The sequence below is a fragment of the Drosophila eugracilis genome, unplaced genomic scaffold (assembly GCF_018153835.1).
Source record: "Drosophila eugracilis isolate 14026-0451.02 unplaced genomic scaffold, ASM1815383v1 contig_1765, whole genome shotgun sequence".
Lineage (NCBI taxonomy): Eukaryota > Metazoa > Arthropoda > Insecta > Diptera > Drosophilidae > Drosophila > Drosophila eugracilis.
The window spans coordinates 4,213,322-4,229,127 of NW_024572605.1; the positions used below are offsets into that span (position 1 = coordinate 4,213,322).

At 44.6% G+C, this 15,806-nt stretch overlaps 6 protein-coding genes across 9 annotated transcripts; 2 read left to right on the forward strand and 4 right to left on the reverse strand.

Moving 5' to 3' along the window:
- The first annotated feature begins 55 nt into the window (after positions 1 to 55).
- LOC108109245 (protein RRNAD1) lies at positions 56 to 1,692 on the forward strand. Of its 3 annotated transcripts, XM_017217723.2 has the most exons (5): positions 56 to 170; positions 229 to 429; positions 492 to 1,309; positions 1,354 to 1,544; positions 1,604 to 1,692. In XM_017217723.2, the coding sequence occupies exons 1-5, from the start codon at positions 90 to 92 to the stop codon at positions 1,681 to 1,683; spliced, it is 1,371 nt and encodes a 456-aa protein (XP_017073212.1). In that variant the 5' UTR covers positions 56 to 89; the 3' UTR covers positions 1,684 to 1,692. The 3 variants fall into 3 exon arrangements, with proteins under 3 accessions (XP_017073212.1, XP_017073213.1, XP_017073214.1); XM_017217724.1 differs by lacking the exon at positions 1,604 to 1,692 and having other exon boundaries at positions 1,364 to 1,509; XM_017217725.2 differs by lacking the exon at positions 56 to 170 and having other exon boundaries at positions 349 to 433.
- Positions 1,693 to 1,786: 94 nt separating this feature from the next.
- Positions 1,787 to 3,426, reverse strand: LOC108108882 (zinc carboxypeptidase; the record flags this gene model as incomplete). The annotated part of the gene is made up of 2 exons (XM_017217100.2): positions 1,787 to 2,904; positions 2,962 to 3,426. Coding segments are annotated over 2 exons (1,458 nt in total), but the record flags the coding sequence as incomplete, so codon positions are not given.
- Positions 3,427 to 4,329: 903 nt separating this feature from the next.
- On the reverse strand, positions 4,330 to 5,882 carry LOC108109302 (septin-2). The gene is made up of 2 exons (XM_017217797.1): positions 5,847 to 5,882; positions 4,330 to 5,786 (listed from the first exon to the last, which is right to left on the reverse strand). The coding sequence occupies exon 2, from the start codon at positions 5,652 to 5,654 to the stop codon at positions 4,386 to 4,388; it is 1,269 nt and encodes a 422-aa protein (XP_017073286.1). The 5' UTR covers positions 5,655 to 5,786; positions 5,847 to 5,882; the 3' UTR covers positions 4,330 to 4,385.
- A 276-nt stretch (positions 5,883 to 6,158) lies between these two features.
- LOC108109133 (RNA-binding protein spenito) lies at positions 6,159 to 10,398 on the forward strand. Its single transcript, XM_017217530.1, has 3 exons — positions 6,159 to 6,287; positions 6,458 to 7,091; positions 7,153 to 10,398. Exons 2-3 carry the CDS (start codon positions 6,532 to 6,534, stop codon positions 8,978 to 8,980), a joined length of 2,388 nt encoding a protein of 795 aa, XP_017073019.1. The 5' UTR covers positions 6,159 to 6,287; positions 6,458 to 6,531; the 3' UTR covers positions 8,981 to 10,398.
- Positions 10,399 to 10,514: 116 nt separating this feature from the next.
- LOC108109135 (dynein light chain Tctex-type 5-B) lies at positions 10,515 to 11,771 on the reverse strand. 2 transcript variants are annotated; one of them, XM_017217533.2, is made up of 4 exons: positions 11,609 to 11,771; positions 11,062 to 11,142; positions 10,802 to 11,001; positions 10,515 to 10,745 (listed from the first exon to the last, which is right to left on the reverse strand). In XM_017217533.2, exons 1-4 carry the CDS (start codon positions 11,729 to 11,731, stop codon positions 10,580 to 10,582), a joined length of 570 nt encoding a protein of 189 aa, XP_017073022.1. In that variant the 5' UTR covers positions 11,732 to 11,771; the 3' UTR covers positions 10,515 to 10,579. The 2 variants fall into 2 exon arrangements, with proteins under 2 accessions (XP_017073022.1, XP_041675700.1); XM_041819766.1 differs by lacking the exon at positions 11,609 to 11,771 and adding an exon at positions 11,352 to 11,435.
- A 77-nt stretch (positions 11,772 to 11,848) lies between these two features.
- LOC108109134 (PX domain-containing protein kinase-like protein) lies at positions 11,849 to 15,798 on the reverse strand. The gene is made up of 9 exons (XM_017217531.2): positions 15,727 to 15,798; positions 15,383 to 15,661; positions 14,997 to 15,282; positions 14,526 to 14,934; positions 14,283 to 14,464; positions 13,986 to 14,225; positions 13,620 to 13,927; positions 13,318 to 13,510; positions 11,849 to 13,219 (listed from the first exon to the last, which is right to left on the reverse strand). The coding sequence occupies exons 2-9, from the start codon at positions 15,482 to 15,484 to the stop codon at positions 13,002 to 13,004; spliced, it is 1,938 nt and encodes a 645-aa protein (XP_017073020.1). The 5' UTR covers positions 15,485 to 15,661; positions 15,727 to 15,798; the 3' UTR covers positions 11,849 to 13,001.
- Between the last annotated feature and the right edge of the window lie 8 nt (positions 15,799 to 15,806).

Consider the following 15,806-nt stretch of genomic DNA (forward strand, 5'->3'; position numbering starts at 1 on the left):
CAACAGATGGTTGAAAACTTAACTAAAACTATGTAAGAAGTGATGTATTGTTGTGATGCAAATTCATTAATTGTATTTGCATTTAACAAATGTTGGTTGTAAAAGAAAAACTAGAGCAGAGCTTGGCGCTCCTTAAAAAATATGAATGGTTGTTGGATGCCTATGTACTGGTCTGTACTTAAATACTTGGTCATTTAAGTTTAAACTAAACGCAATACTCAATTTTAGGACTTTTACCTAGATGACCATTGGAATAAGCTACCTGACGTCTGGCAGCAGCATTTGGAGAATATCCCCATGGAGTATCTGAGTGAGCTGCTTCAAAATGAGGATCAGGATCACCAGGTGAAATGGCCAGTGGAGCTAATGGTTCTGCAACAGGAGTTGCGGAAACTCTGCATAAATCGTGCACCCAAAAACCAACACAAAGTTGGTAAAAATGACATAATTTTCTGCCCCAGAATAAGTTAAATCTATAATTTCCCATATAGAACTCCCTTCCATGCTCACTTCTGAATCATCCCAAACTGAAGTACATGTTCCAGAAACGGGTGAAGCCAAAGAAGCAGCATGAGATTACTCGGATGGCAGAGATTTGTGCCCTCAGCCATCGTCAGACACCTGTTGATTTCATTGTGGATTTTGGGGCGGGCGTGGGTCACCTGGCACGCATTCTGGGCTACGGATATGGACTGCAAGTGTGCTGCTTTGAAATGCAACCTGATCTCAACCAGAAAGCGACGGAAATTGATTTGAAACTAGAGTCGATGGCAGCGAAGCACCTATCACAGGCTGAAACCAGTCACTTTCAGCGACCAGTGCATCTCACACAGCGCTTGGAGAGCAGCACGCAGCCAGCTCAATTCCTATCAAGCATTAGGAATGCCCTGCAGTTAGAGGATGACAAGTTTAGCTTCGGAATCATCGGCTTACATCCGTGTGGAAATCTTGGACCAACATTAATGCGTATGTTTCTTGGCTGCCCACAGGCGAAATTTCTCAACTTTGTGGGCTGTTGTTACCAAAAGATGACCACCCAGGACACGCATTCTAGAGAGCAAGTACACGGCTATCCACTAAGCAAATTCCTTAGTGAGCAAGTAGGTAACTATCTTAGTTACGAGGCCCGTGAGATCTCCTGCCACGCCATGGAGGTGTATCACGATCGATTGCTGGCTAAGGATTACGAACACCTCCGTATCCACTCATTTAGGGCAGCTGCCGAGCGAATAATTGTCCAGCAGTTCCCAGACCTCAGGCACTGTGCGCTCCGGAATGTTAAGCACTCACCAGACATGACGTTCCACCAGTAAGTTTACAATATTTCTAAGACTTCTTTAATTAGTTGTACAGATATTTTCAGAAAGCCGTTCAAGGAACTCGCTTTGAAGCTCTGGACAGCCGGGTACTGAGTAACAAACAGACGGAAACCGACCTGGACAACTGGCAGCGAATAGTTTCGTTCTACACTCTTCGATTAATGATGGCTCCACTGGTGGAGAGCATTATTCTGTATGATCGCTGCCTTTTTCTAATGGAAAATGGTATTAATGAACATTAAAAAAAATATATCTTGAAAATTAAAAAAACTTATTTCTTACAGACTGCCACGTGCATATAGAGGCTATATTCGATCCCCGGCTCTCGCCTAGAAACCACATCACCAGCGCCGTGAAACCATAACTCTGTTGGGCTAGAATTACCCTAATCTGACCATAAATCCAACAGAAGTGTCATGCCCGTCTGATTCTTATCGTTAAGTGTTTTTGTGGTTACACTTTATGTAGCTTTTATATAAGTTTATTTTTATTTGGATAAAGATAATATCGTGTCTCAGATAAAAAATGCACTTAAAGTTTGTCTAGATCGTTGAACGTAAAAAAATGCTTGTTCCCGAAAGTCGAGGAATCTTCACTTATAGTAGCCCTTCTCGGCCGCCGCCTCCACGATGGTGCGAATGGCGGTGAAGGCCTCGCTGGCCGTAGGTTGAATTTCCACCGCAGGTAAGATAAAGAGATCCTGGCTATCGGGAGGACCCCGTAGCTCAAAGGTGTAAGCAATTGGGATTCCCGCCTCAGCATGTGCCCAATCCATGCTACCGCCGCTCGACGGGTAGATGGTCTCATACAGACTGCCACTCACGTAGTCCTTACCGCTCTCCGCCTTAATTGCTGCCGAAGCCTTTTTGCCGAACTCCTGCAAGTCGTCGTAGTTTGACACCCGCTCCTTAGTGTAACCATAAGGAAACATCAGCATTTGGGAATAAGAGTGCAGAGCAATGTATGTCTTGATCTGCTCTTTGCTTACACTTGTGCGTATATATTCAATCAAACGCTGGGTCTCCAGTTCACTGCCAGCAGAGGGTCCTGCAAAATCATAGCGTGTGGGATCGCTGCTAGAACCCGTGCTGTTCCAGTGATCCGGGTAGTTTCTATTCAGATCCACTCCTCGGCAGGTGCCAAACAACTGGCGATTCTTTCGCCACATTCGATCGTGCTCGAATGTGTACTTGTAGCCATCGGGATTAACACAAGGGAAAATGATCCAGTTGTAGTCCTGGGCCAGTTTTTGTACCTTTGGATCCTGGGAGGTAAGTAGCTGATTGATGATGTACGTGGCGGCGGCTGGGGCTATCCACTCCCTGGCATGAATGCCACTTTCTATGAAAATGGCTTTGTTATTGGGATTGCTGCTCAGCCTAACGCCCTTAATGGCATTGCCTTGGGTGCTGGTGCCCATATCGAGCTCGGTCACACGTTCTGGGTACTTCTCGGCTATTTTATCCAGCCACCCATAGATGGTCTTCAAGTGGAAAAAGTGCTGCCAGTCCAACTGTGAGGCATCTATATCAATCGGCTGAACTTCTTTTAGGTTGCGGTCAATCTTCTCCTGGAAGTTGTAGGTCTACAAAAGAAATGGTTTTAGAAATGATTTTTTGAAGATTTATTTTTCGTAACTCACCAGAACTCGATGCTTAACCTTGTAGGTCTTGAGCAGATCGGCGAAATCAGCCACCCGATGCGCCGCGACCAGAATGGACAGTTTCTGGCCAATTTCACGGGCATGACCGATAAAAGTGAGGCTGTCGCTCTGTTCCTCCAGCTTTTGAAACAATTTGATCTGCTCTTCGTTCTCGAACTCCACATTGTAGATACGGTAATTGTCGTACCGGGCCTGGTCTGGAGGAGTTCCGCCACAGCCGGAATCCGTAGCCACCGGGCATGTCCCACTTTCTAGTTTAGTACCGCTTGTTGCCATCGTCAAAATCAGAATGACTAACCATTCCGCTCCGATCCGCGATGTTAGCATATTTATAATTTGTTTTCCTATTTTTCCACTTTGCCAGAGAGCGAACGAGAAGCAAAGAGAACCGAAGAGAGGTAAAACATTGCAATCGCTATCAGCGAAAAGGAAAAGAAGGGGCGGTTAGCGGGCAGGGCAGAAAGACCAGAAGTTCCATCACAGCTGTGCGAGCTAATCCAGGGTTTCCAGCATATTGGATATGACCGTCATAAAACCATTCCGCGAAACATATGTATCCCATTTTGTGTCGTCACCGAAATTCAGGTATGATTGTATATTACTTAAAAGGGGACTGATTTTCATGGAATAGATACCATTAGAAAATATATCTTGAAAATTCGAATATAAAAAAGTCTGCTATATTTTTCGTCTGGAATGTTCTCCGTAGTTTTATTGTTATGGCTATATTTTTAATTTAATTGGTGTTAAATTTATTTATTTTATGTAGTATAAAACAACTTACTTTACAGATTATAGATTACAACAGAACAAGGAGATGCAATAGATCAATAGATTATATAAATTATTGATGGAAGCCGAAATATTCAATAGGATTTCAGTCAAGTAAAATTAAATAATCGTTAACAATAAACACTATTCAAAACATAGAGCAAAAGTTGGTAAATTCCGAAAAAAAAGTGTAAAAAAACAACATTGCTGTATTATCAAGTTATGATTTTGAAGGTTAAGACGTGCGTAATTTTCTGTTTCGTTAGCATTAATTCCGCCGCTCATGCTTTTTTCAATGAAATTGTTAATTCGTATTATAGAATTTAAATTATCGATAAATCAGCCAGAGCAAAACCTTTGAATAAAAAAAACTTTTGAACCAAAACAAAATGTAAAAAGAGAAAAAACAAATATAAATCCTTTATAAAAGTAGAAATAAGATTTTATTTTTTGTATTTGAATTAAAACAAATATAAAAAATTCGTCAAGTCTTAAAATCTATGTATGTATATGTATGTGTTTTTTTCTTTAATTAAAAATTTTTAGTTCTTCTTAAAATGTATAAAATCGATCGAATCGAGATTTTTTTTTTATTCGATTGAATTCTCAAAGTGAAAAAACCTAAGAATATATTACTTCTTCTTGCCCCTCCCCAAGGTGAGGGTGTGCGTACCACTGGCTAGCTGCAACCTACGCCGCTGTAGCTCCTGGCACTCCTCCTCTAACTGGCGACGTGCTTCCTCCAGTTGAGTTTTCTCCTCCAGGTGCTCTCGTTTTAACCGCTCAAACTTGGTGTGAAGATCCTTTTCAGTCTCCTTCAGTTCGTTTTCCTTCTGCTTGACCCGCTGCACGAACATTTGACGCACTTCCTCCTCCTTGGCCTGCAAGCAGGCCAGGTGGTCTGATCGTTTCGATTCAAAGGTCTGCTGGAAGGACACAGGTTGGTTGTTGCTATCTACGTCTACAAAACCCATCTGCTGCAGGCGCCGCTGTCGGTAGAGTTCATAGTGGCGTGTATGAGTCAACTCGCGCAGATCTTCCATATTGGTACGGATGAGCATCTCACGCAGCTTTACAAAATCGCAGTGCGTCTCGTTCTCTATTAACACCGCTCCCCAAGGATACTGCCGAGCACGGACATGTTTTCCAGCTACCTTAACGAACTCCGTGCTACCCACGACAGCAAAGGGCACATGGTCATTCATCGAGGCGTTGGTATCGGCTACCGTTTCATCGTCCGTTGGAAACTGGTAAATGCTTACTTTGTTTCGGTGCAGTTCGTCCATTATCCGCTTTTTGAAACCAGATAGCTCCGCCTTGGAGATGGTGTCTGCCTTAGCAATCACGGGAATGATGTTCACCCTTGTATCCAGCTGCTTCATGCACACCAAATCCATTGCTTTCAGTCCATGACCAGTGGGGCAAATGAAGTACAAGCAGGCATGGACGCGTCCATCATGAGCACTAGACATTGCGCGTTGGATCTTCAGCTCCTCCTGCAAATACGCCTCGAACTGGCTATCCACATACTCCAGCAGAGCCTTGTAGCTGTCTCCCTTGTTCACCTGATCCCCGTATCCGATCGTGTCGCATATGGTCAGTTTTAGGCGGACGTTACTCTCCTGAAGTTCGTATGTGCTCGCCTTCAGCTTCACGTTGGGTAAGCTGTGGGGACTGCACACGGACCCAAAACTGGTATTAAAGAGCGTGTCCATTAGAGTTGATTTCCCGAGAGCAGTTTCCCCAATGCAAAGGATGTTGAAACTAAAGCCGTTCTGAACGCTTTTGTTGACCAGTTGATCCGGCAGAGTGTCAAACCCAACGTGGCCATCCAGTTTGAGTTGCCTGGGGGTTTTGGGTGCCACCTCTTCGTTCTTTTTTTCAGTAGCTAAATGCACCATTTCGCTTTTAGTTATGATGGATCAATGGTTCTAGACGGCTACGGGCGCCTCTTTATAATCGGAAAAGTCGCTGTTACAACGCACAAACACCACTGTCTTTCTCTCTAATCACCCATTTGGTTTTTCCGGCATCTGGTAATATAACGAGAATTTAATTCTGTCCGTCCGTTTTCTACCTGTGATTTATTTTACCTGCAACCTTAACGAATTTGAATGAGATGCCGCGACAATGTCATCGAGAAAGTGCTGCTCGATAATATTCGATTGAAAATGGGTAAGTTTATATTATTATTATTATATAATAATATTAGGGTTCTTTGTAGTTATAGATTTTTTTTACTCAAAACCATGAATATTTTAAAATATAAGTATCTTAAAATATTTGCTTTATAATCCAATGCATCACTCCTTTTAATCGAATATTTTTTTAATATTTCAGCAACCAAACCAAATATAACTCGATAATATGTTCGCTATCATCTCTAAAGAATCAATGGTCGGTTATCGATTGCTGCACGCCACTTTCGACGCATACAGAATTTGCAAAGCCGCTGAAAACTGAAAAAATTCGAGGTTTATCCGCGATTTCTTAGCAAAAGAGCACTATAGTTACCCTCCAAAAAATAAAAAGTGGTAAGAGCATAATGTCTCAATTAAATAAACGTAGTTTTTCAGAATTTTTCCGAACATATAATTTTTCTTTGTCGTTGGGCTGCCGCCATTTTTTTTTTTTCATCTGACCGCCGCTTGTCTGCTTACTTTCTACTTGTACTTTCACAAGCTGAATCTTTAATACTTTTCAGAATTCACAGAGCCAAATTTTCAGAGGGTTCTTAGGCAACAACAACCGAGAAAAAGCATATCGGAAGAGCCGCCCATGAGTAGTCATCGAGACGGAGCCGGAGCCGATCGAATCACAATCAAAATCCATAACATGAAGCGAAGCGCCTCGCGCTCTCCGGGACCGGCCTCTAGGAGCAGTTTGTCGCGTAACTCTCGAAGCATGGGTCGTGGTTACGACAACGGGAGTGGGGTGCCGGGCGACTCCCCGGAGCGCTTGTCACCGGAACGCATGAGGCGCCGCTTGGACCGGTCTCCGAGTCCACGTGGCCGCTATGGTTCTCCGCACCGGGAGCCCTACATGCGCGGTCCTCCACCAACGGAAAGATCCGCTGGATACAAAGTCCTATGCGTTAGCGCTCTGCCGCCCAAAGCTCCTGACGATTTCATTGAGGAGACTCTGTACCGCGAGTACAAGAAGTTTGGGGACTTCAGTGTTCGACTGGCTCATGACCTCGACGAAAGGGTGGCCTATGTTTGTTTCCGGACGCCGGAGGATGCACGCGAGGCAAAGCACCATAAGCCGCGTCTTATCATCTACGACAAGATGGCTATAGTGGAACCGGTGTACAAGTCGGCCACCAGGCCAGAGTATAGGTGGGATTTATTTTAAGAATTTATCTTGTTTACATTTCCTAACTGCATTCTTGACTTGTAGACCCCGAGGACACTCTATGTCTCCACCGGACTATGAGCGATACCACTACTCGCGTTCACCTATGGGCCAGGGCGTTCCTCTAGATCACCGCCGTCCACCCCTTGATCCATATGACCGCTATGGTCCTCCTCATATGCATCCGCACGCAGTGCACCCTCGAGATTATCGGCCAATGCACCATGATTATCCCCATCCTCCACGAGGACCACCACTACATCGCGGCGGTCATCCTCATCATCTTCATGGCCATGCACCACATCAGTACGCTCCAATGAGACCAATGGCACCACGTCCCCACGCTCCTTACGAAAAGCCTGAGAGCAAGAAGGACAAGTTCCCGAACTACTTGCATCACGTGCAGCCAGAGGATGATCCCCTATCCACTCGAACGCTTTTTGCGGGAAATCTGGAAGTAACCATCGCCGATGACGAGCTGCGCCGAATTTTCGGCAAATATGGAGTTGTGGATGATATTGACATCAAGCGCCCGCCCCCGGGCACTGGTAACGCATTTGCATTTGTGCGCTACCAAAATTTGGATATGGCTCACCGGGCAAAAATCGAGCTATCGGGTCAGTACATCGGGAAGTTCCAGTGCAAGATCGGATACGGCAAGGTGACTCCAGCCACGCGTATGTGGATCGGAGGCTTGGGTGCCTGGACCTCGGTCACCCAACTGGAGCGAGAGTTTGACCGTTTTGGCGCTATAAAGAAAATAGAGTACCAGAAGGGCGAGCCGTATGCCTACATTCAATACGAGACGGTGGAGGCGGCCACGGCAGCGGTAAAAGAGATGCGAGGATTCCCGCTAGGTGGACCAGACCGCCGTCTTCGCACGGACTTCGCAGAGTTGCCAGGAGCTACACCAGCTGCACCGTTCAAGGGCTCCAAGCCGCCATATGACGAAAGCGCTTTGGAGTACCGGCGCCCGGAATACGATCCATACTACGAAGAGTCCGCGGCTTATGCCCCGCGAGGTGGATATTCCCCGTATCCACCACGAGGTGGTTACCGAGGACGTGGTGGCTATCGCGGAAGAGGACGAGGCATGTACCACTATCACAACGATGTGCACAGACCACCACATCCCGGTTCCTTGGGAGGTTCTTCTTCTTCAGTGCCGCCTCCTGGAGGAGTGGATGACGAGTGGCGACGACCACCAGGAGAATCATATGATAGGGGAGCCCGCTCCTCTTCTCGGGAACCTGGTGTGGAACGCTCAAGATCTAGATCGCCTTTGAAACGGGCTCGCTCCCCCGGATCTGACTCAGACGCCTCGACTCGTCGCAACGATGCCCTTGGATCGGCTAGTACGGTGCCGGAGGTGGCGCGTAAATGCAGCACCGTGTGGACCGGAGCTCTGATCCTCAAGAGCTCTTTGTTCCCAGCTAAGTTTCATCTGACTGACGGAGATACTGATATCGTTGAATCCTTAATGCGCGACGAGGAGGGAAAGCACAACCTACGTATTACCCAGCGACTTCGCTTGGATCCGCCGAAGCTGGACGATGTGCAGAAGCGCATTGCATCCTCTTCGTCTCATGCCATTTTCATGGGCCTTGCAGGCTCCACAAACGATACCAACTGCGACGATACTAGCGTACAGACGCGTCCGTTAAGAAACCTAGTTTCCTACTTGAAGCAGAAGGAGGCGGCTGGCGTCATCTCACTGCTTAATAAGGAGACGGAGGCTACCGGTGTGCTGTACGCCTTTCCACCATGCGAATTCTCTACAGAGCTCTTAAAACGCACCTGCCACAGCTTGACGGAGGAAGGCCTTAAGGAGGACCACCTGGTAATAGTGGTGGTGCGCGGTGGAACGGCCTAAGATGAAATGGCGTTGAAGGAGAGGAGACAAACTGGAGGTAATGACTAGCCGCAGTGCTCAATGGATGACTCCGCCACACCTAACTATAACCTAGCAGCCGTAGTAGTATCTTAGATGCCCCCACAAAAAATGAGAAGAGGACAAATGGGGGCCCACATACATGCACGGGTCGTGTATGTGCATCCTCACAGCACCGCACACACGCACACACATGAACTCAAGCATGATGCACATACATTTAGAGACATGAGCAGAAACGAGGAGACATCACCCACACTTCATGACCCAAATCCGTCTAAATTAACCATTAATTAACATTCTTTTGCAGACAGGATATCTCTTTATGGTTTCCTTTCAAGTTCTGAATGTGTTAGTGACAGTGAAGTTTATACATTTTTTTATTGTTGTGCCAAAAGTTTAAAGAAAATCAAACACTAATGTATTTAAAAACATATACCTATAAAATTTTCCCAATTTTATTATGTTCAAGTGAGAAGAAAAACAACAAGAGTAAAAAAAATCCTAACATTTTCTTAAAGCACTCAATTCGAGTGTCCGCTTATGGATCAACAACTAGTGCAAAATAATTTCGATGAAATAGTTTTTGTGTTCCTTAAAATTAATTTTCCATTTTGATTTGTGTTACACTGATGATGAGTTTGCCTTTTGGTCTTCAGTTTGTGAACGATGTTTAAAATACAGTGCGACAAGAAGTGCACCAGTGCACCAAGTAGTGGTCTGATTGTCCAGTTGAGTCCAAAGCGAGGATTATGGAGTGCTTCCCGGAGTTGGTTTGCAGTGAAATTTTCTCCGTTATAACAGCAATCAGTGCGAAGTGATCAAATTCTAGCTGAATTTCAGTTTTCCTCAATCTCTCCCAGAGGTTATTTGGTGCTTGGTGTTTTTTTAGGCCTGTGGGTGTGTGAAAGTGGCTAAATCCAAAACCAAATCGTGTTTTGATCCCAAAACTTTATCCGTCTTCCATCCGAAGAGAGAACGTCGTGTAGCATTTGCTCCAAAATGTCTCTGCTGTTTGATTGGGTTTGGCAATTGTTACATTGGTTTTCTTGTGGCTGCTCTCAACAGAATTGTGTTTTGTTTATAATTTATATATGCGTTCATATGATACATTTATGTTTCTGTGAGTTCAAGTGTCATTCCACGGACCGAAATCAGTTATTACGATGAAAATTCAAGTAGTTGGCCCAGTGCATGTGCTGTGTATGCGTGTGTTCTCAAATATATTATTTATATATATATATATATATAGCAATCGTAAATCTGTACCCTCTGAGATAGTTAAAACGATTAAACGCAGTTAACTTACATCATTAGACAGATGCAAAAATTACTTTTGCTTTAAAAAATATTATATCAAACTATTATACAGATATTTAAATAAACGTCAACTACCGAAATGAAATGTGTTCAAAATTTTGTGTTTAAAAATGTGAGTTGTGAGTTACAGTGCCGAGTGCCAAGGAAAGTGAATAAATCTGGTGACCAAACGCAGGAAGGTAAACAAAGTGTGCACTAGTGTTAAAGATAACTTCAATTTTAATAACAACTCGAAGGCGCCTAGTTCCCCGAATCCCGACTTCAATCGTAATACAGGTAAAAGGTGGTGCAGACCGCAAAGTACGAAGGTCTCTCTACGCTGTAGGTCACAAATCCGTCTTTTTCAGCATCCCACAGGAAATTGACCATGGAATAGAGGCCCTGCATCAGAAACTCGCCGACAGTGACCAGCACAATGTAGCGGTATCTAGGGTAAACGGAATAAGTTTAGTCAGGAATGAATACCAAAGTGGCCAAAATCACCTGTCATAGTTGTCGAGTTTGATCCGGTTCTTAATTTCCTCACTGACCTGCGCTGCCATGTGTAGTGAGTGCTTGGGATGAAACATGTACTCTTCGTTGTAATGTCTGTTCATCACAGCCTTAATAATGTTCTCCACCCGCTCCTTATTCAATGGATTCTTCGATTCCAGACGGTAGGTGGGCATGAACCGCATAGTGGGCTGCAAGTTAAAAATAACTTATAATATAAAGGAATCTTGCTGGACATATAATAAACTCACCTTGGCGGCCGGAGCCCCCATGCCCAAAGGAACACCTATATGCGACTTGGTCAGCGATCCGCGCTGGCTGCTTGCCGGCCTCTGCATGATGATGAAATGGGAAACCGAACATGCATGGTTGTTAAACCTAAGACACTAAATTTCCCAATAGAACCCCCACAAGATATGGCGTGACTGCCAAATTTCAGTCAATCTATACATTCCCGTGTTCACATTTCGTTACAAGCATCAATTCATTAAAATGACATCAAATACCTATTGTAACTATAATGGCAAAATCAATCGTATACCTTCTCACGCTCCTGCCCCAGGCAAAGATTCACCAGGCCCGACCAGTTCTTCGCTGCAGCGGCTGCCATTTTTCTGTTGGCTTTATTGGAATCGAGTAGGGTCGAGTGCGTCGCGGTTAGCCATAAAACCACAAATGATTATGCCATTAAGTCATTCCCTGCCAGATTGCCTGACGGCCTGTCGCCGTGGCAATTCGTGGCGTTTGTTGAATCAATACCAAAAGCCAAATTATGCGCCACTTGTCAGCCAAACTTACCGGCTTAGTGCCCTCGGCCGACTTTTCCTTCTTCTCCTTTTTGCCCTTGCCAGTTTCTGCCTCCTTGACGGCAGCCTCGGGCACGACATCCTTGCTTCGCCGCTCTTCCGGAGAGTCAGCCATGATCAAAGTGTTTAATAAAAAGTTTTTCAGAACTCCCAGACTCAAACAGAAATATAACTCCGGACAACACAGGAAAATGAGAGCCCCCTTAGATCGCCAGAAATTGAAACTTCTAACTTACAACGACAATTAGTTTACACTTTATTTGGTTTGCAATATGTGTGTGGGGAATATGTGTCACATTTCGTGTTAGTACTTCTCTGTTTGTTTTCCCATTTAAAGTATACATATCAAACATATGCACACAGTCAGTAGACGATAATACACATATCAATTTACGATATTTACGTTATTTCTGGGTGCTCTTGTGGCCACAAAACATCAATTACATACATATATATACACATATTCAAATATAAATATACTTGATACATAAATTGGATTTGGTTAAATACACACCTAATAAATTGTCTATAAAAAGGAAAACAATAACAGTGCGAATTCTTGGCCACATTATCTTGTCTTTTGTCTGTTGCTTCAACTATTCAACTATTTTGAGTCCAGGACTCCGAGTATGTCTAGACTTTAACGAACAGTTGAGTGTTTTTAAAACATTCGTGGCTCTTCGAAATATATAATAAAAACTCAATTTCAGTTACAAAACCTGCAGTACAACTACTAAAAATTGGCGATAAAAACGCGCTGGTGGAGATAGCACAACACCGAGGAACAATTTCTTAGACATCTAACATCCATGTACTATATTGGGCCAGTGGGCCTTATAAAAGAATAGCGTCTCGTTTCGTGCAAATTTTGGTGCAGACTTATGTAAATATTGGAAAGTACTAAATTTCTCTGTATGTCGATTCTTATTTTTTTTTGTTCTAGTTTCTTTGTTTCCATTTCTCATTTTAGATATTCGTACCAAAGTTAGTTTCAGTCGTGTAGTGGACACATAGGTAAAGCTTTAGTTGCGATCCGGGAGTCTGTTCGCAATTGTGACATGTAACTTGCTTACACAAATAGACACATTCTTTTTAGCCGATAAATCGTATGCAATGTATAGTGGACACGTATAAGATGCAATAATTATAATCAGTGGGTTTCGTTAGTACATATAGTAATTGCTGGATTGTTTTGGGTTATATGCTATGCTCAGCGGTGTCTTCGATCTGCTGTTTTTTTTTTTTTTGTTTTGTTTCAATATGCCTCTAAAAATGTAGCTTTCGGAATTCGATTAGTTTCAAGATTTTTTTTGATGGCACCGTTATTTCATAACGCCACATTTGGTCCAAAAATTGTTATGTTTATAAATCTCTTAGCACCGAAGCTAGTCGTTGGATCGCACTTTGCGTAGCGATCCGCGATTGAACTTGCAGATGGACTCCAGTAGAGCGGATCGGGTTGGCTCATCTCCATCGCCTCCGTCCGCATCCTCAGCCAGCATGTTCGGTGTAGAGGATTGCCGTTCCACCGATGCGCCGGGCGACGATGGCAATTCCTGCTGATATATGCCGCCCAAGTGCGCCGCCGGAGTAAGTGGTGGGGCTAAAAGGAAGAGCAAATCACATGTGAGTCTGGTGAGTTAAAAGTAAGAAGCTAACAAACTACTAATTTGAAGCTGTGAACGGCTTTTGGATAACTACATTTGATGCCGGCCAGTGCGGGCTCCTCGGGAGTGCTGTCGGAGCGGTTGAAGGAGTCGGCCCCACATAACCCACCAACCACTGCGGTGCTGGAGGAAGCTGCTGCTGCAGTCGCAGCCACAAGCGACAAGCGTCCATTGTTCGTTTGGATTGAACCTTGCTGCTTTAGCTTCGACTGTTTGTGCTCTAGTTTCTAGACGTAAGCATCGATTTAAATAAACGAAAAGAGAAACCAAAAAGTGTTTGTTAAGTGGCTGTGTGAGTTTGAGCTACGTGAAAGGGATGGGGTTTAAATAACTAACTGCTTTTTGCTTGGACTTGCGTTTCTCCTCCTCGGAGCTCATTAGCTCCTGGACGCGCACAATGCGCTTCTGATTCTTCACTGACTTCTGTTCATCTCGCAAGCGATTCTCGCTCTTCATAGCCGCCTGTTTAAGCAGCTCCTTCGCGTTTAAAGATAGCTTGAAATACGGCTTCTCAGCACTCGCGGCGGCGCTAGCGCTTTCAGTAGAAGCGTATTGAGTAAAGAATCTGTGACTTAGCAGTTGCTCCAGAGTCGGAAGGCCCGCCTTACAAGCTTCTTTGGACAGAATGCTCTCCAGCAGGCATTCTGTAGATATAAATGACTTAGAATCAATATAAAATGTTTGTTATATACAAGAACTCACTTAACGCCTCCGGACATTCTGTTATTTGGCGCACAACAGATTCCTGCAGCGGGTAACCCATAGCCATTTCGAAGAGTACGTGGCCAAAACAGTAAACATCAATAGTCTCGATGGCATGGATCTTGCTATGCTGCATAAAAAATGGTCGGTAGAAGGCCGGTACTCCCAGTAAGAAGTTCTCGATGTCTAACAGCTTCACACAATCATCGACTATCACTATGTTTCCGGAATGTAAGTGACCTGTGTGACATTTGATAATTTAATAATGGTTCTCTAATAAATGAAATTGAATCTTACCATATGCGTATCCCTTGGAATGCAAAAATATAAGTGCCTCTAATATCTGCTTGCCGTAGGTTGCGACCTGCTTCATTGAGAGGGCAGTGCGCCCCTTTGGATTTCCGTACTTGCTGAGGAAGGGATTTTTTGGGTTCGCAGCCATGCACAAAACATCCTTCAGGCTACCATGCTTATGGAACCTAGGAAGGCAATTTATCTCGATATTAGTCATAATCTACTAAACTTCCTTTATATACTGACTTCCTGATGACAAGGCAGCCGTTTTCAGTGTGTGCGGCAAGAAGAACGGGCTCGATGTGCGGATGCTGAAGACCCATCAAGCTTTTCATAATTCCTCCGATTTCTTTCTCGTCCACAAACTTGTCGGGCCCGTATTCGAGCCATTCGGCCACCACCTCGGCCCCAGGATCCAGGGTTCCTGCATCGATGGAGTGACCGCTACCATTGCTACTCCCGGCTGCGAAATGCTTGCTCTGATGGGTTTGCGACCCGCTCTTGACCAGCTGCTTATTGCTGCTCTTCTCCGGCGGCTTGGTAGTTACCTTGAAGTAATGCTTCCTTAGGCGCCAGCCTATAGCGCCCATGCTTCCGCCCAGGGACCACGTCGTATCGGATCGCAGGCATAGCATCGCATTCTGCACGGCATGGTCTACAGATGATTGGGTAAAACAAAGCCGATTTTTCCTGGTTTCTCAAGAGAATTGCACTTACCATGAAAGGACTGCGAGTAACTCTCGGGGTCAACGAATCGCTTAGCTGGCAGCGAGGAGGCCAATATGGGATTCATTAGAACGGCGTTTATGTACACTTGCAGGGCTTGCTTCCGTTCAGCTACGAACTCCGGGCGCATGTTACCAAATATGCGTTTGCGAGGGAGCGGCAGCTCGATGCCGGAGACGCGAAGAGATTTGTCCAGCCGGTCGAAGTCATTGTAGCGGCGCAGTACGGTCCAGTAGTCCTTATTGCTGGCGCCCCTCCACACGCGCAGCAGGTACTCCTGCAAGCAGACACACATACATTCAACGATTGCATGAAATCATCAACAATTATTGATTTTTCACTGGGGCTAGCAGCTCGCCCCTCTTGATTTCACCTACCGTATGTCCAGCGACCTCCTGGACAGCGGTTATCTCGCAGCTTAGCGCTTGTGTGTCGTCAATTGGCAATTTTTGTTCATATCTGCTCGCAAATACGGCCATTTGACTCCTTTGGATACATTTTCTACTTCACTCGGCGAGCTGCTCTGCTCCTGATAAGTGTATGTATGTGTGGGCTTTGTCTCCACCCTTTTGGACGTAGAATGCTTGGAAATCTTAAAGCAAAGATTCTTTCGAGTTTGGTAATTAGTCACTAATAATTTTGCACTGGAGAATTGTCTGTAACCGTAAGAAATCTACTTATAATGAATCTATATTTTATTTTAGGCGATAAGGGTCCTTACATTATTGGTAATCTCTTTTATCGATTACAACCTATAATCGTTTACCAGCACTAAATTAGAACTGCTGTCATTTGTATGTT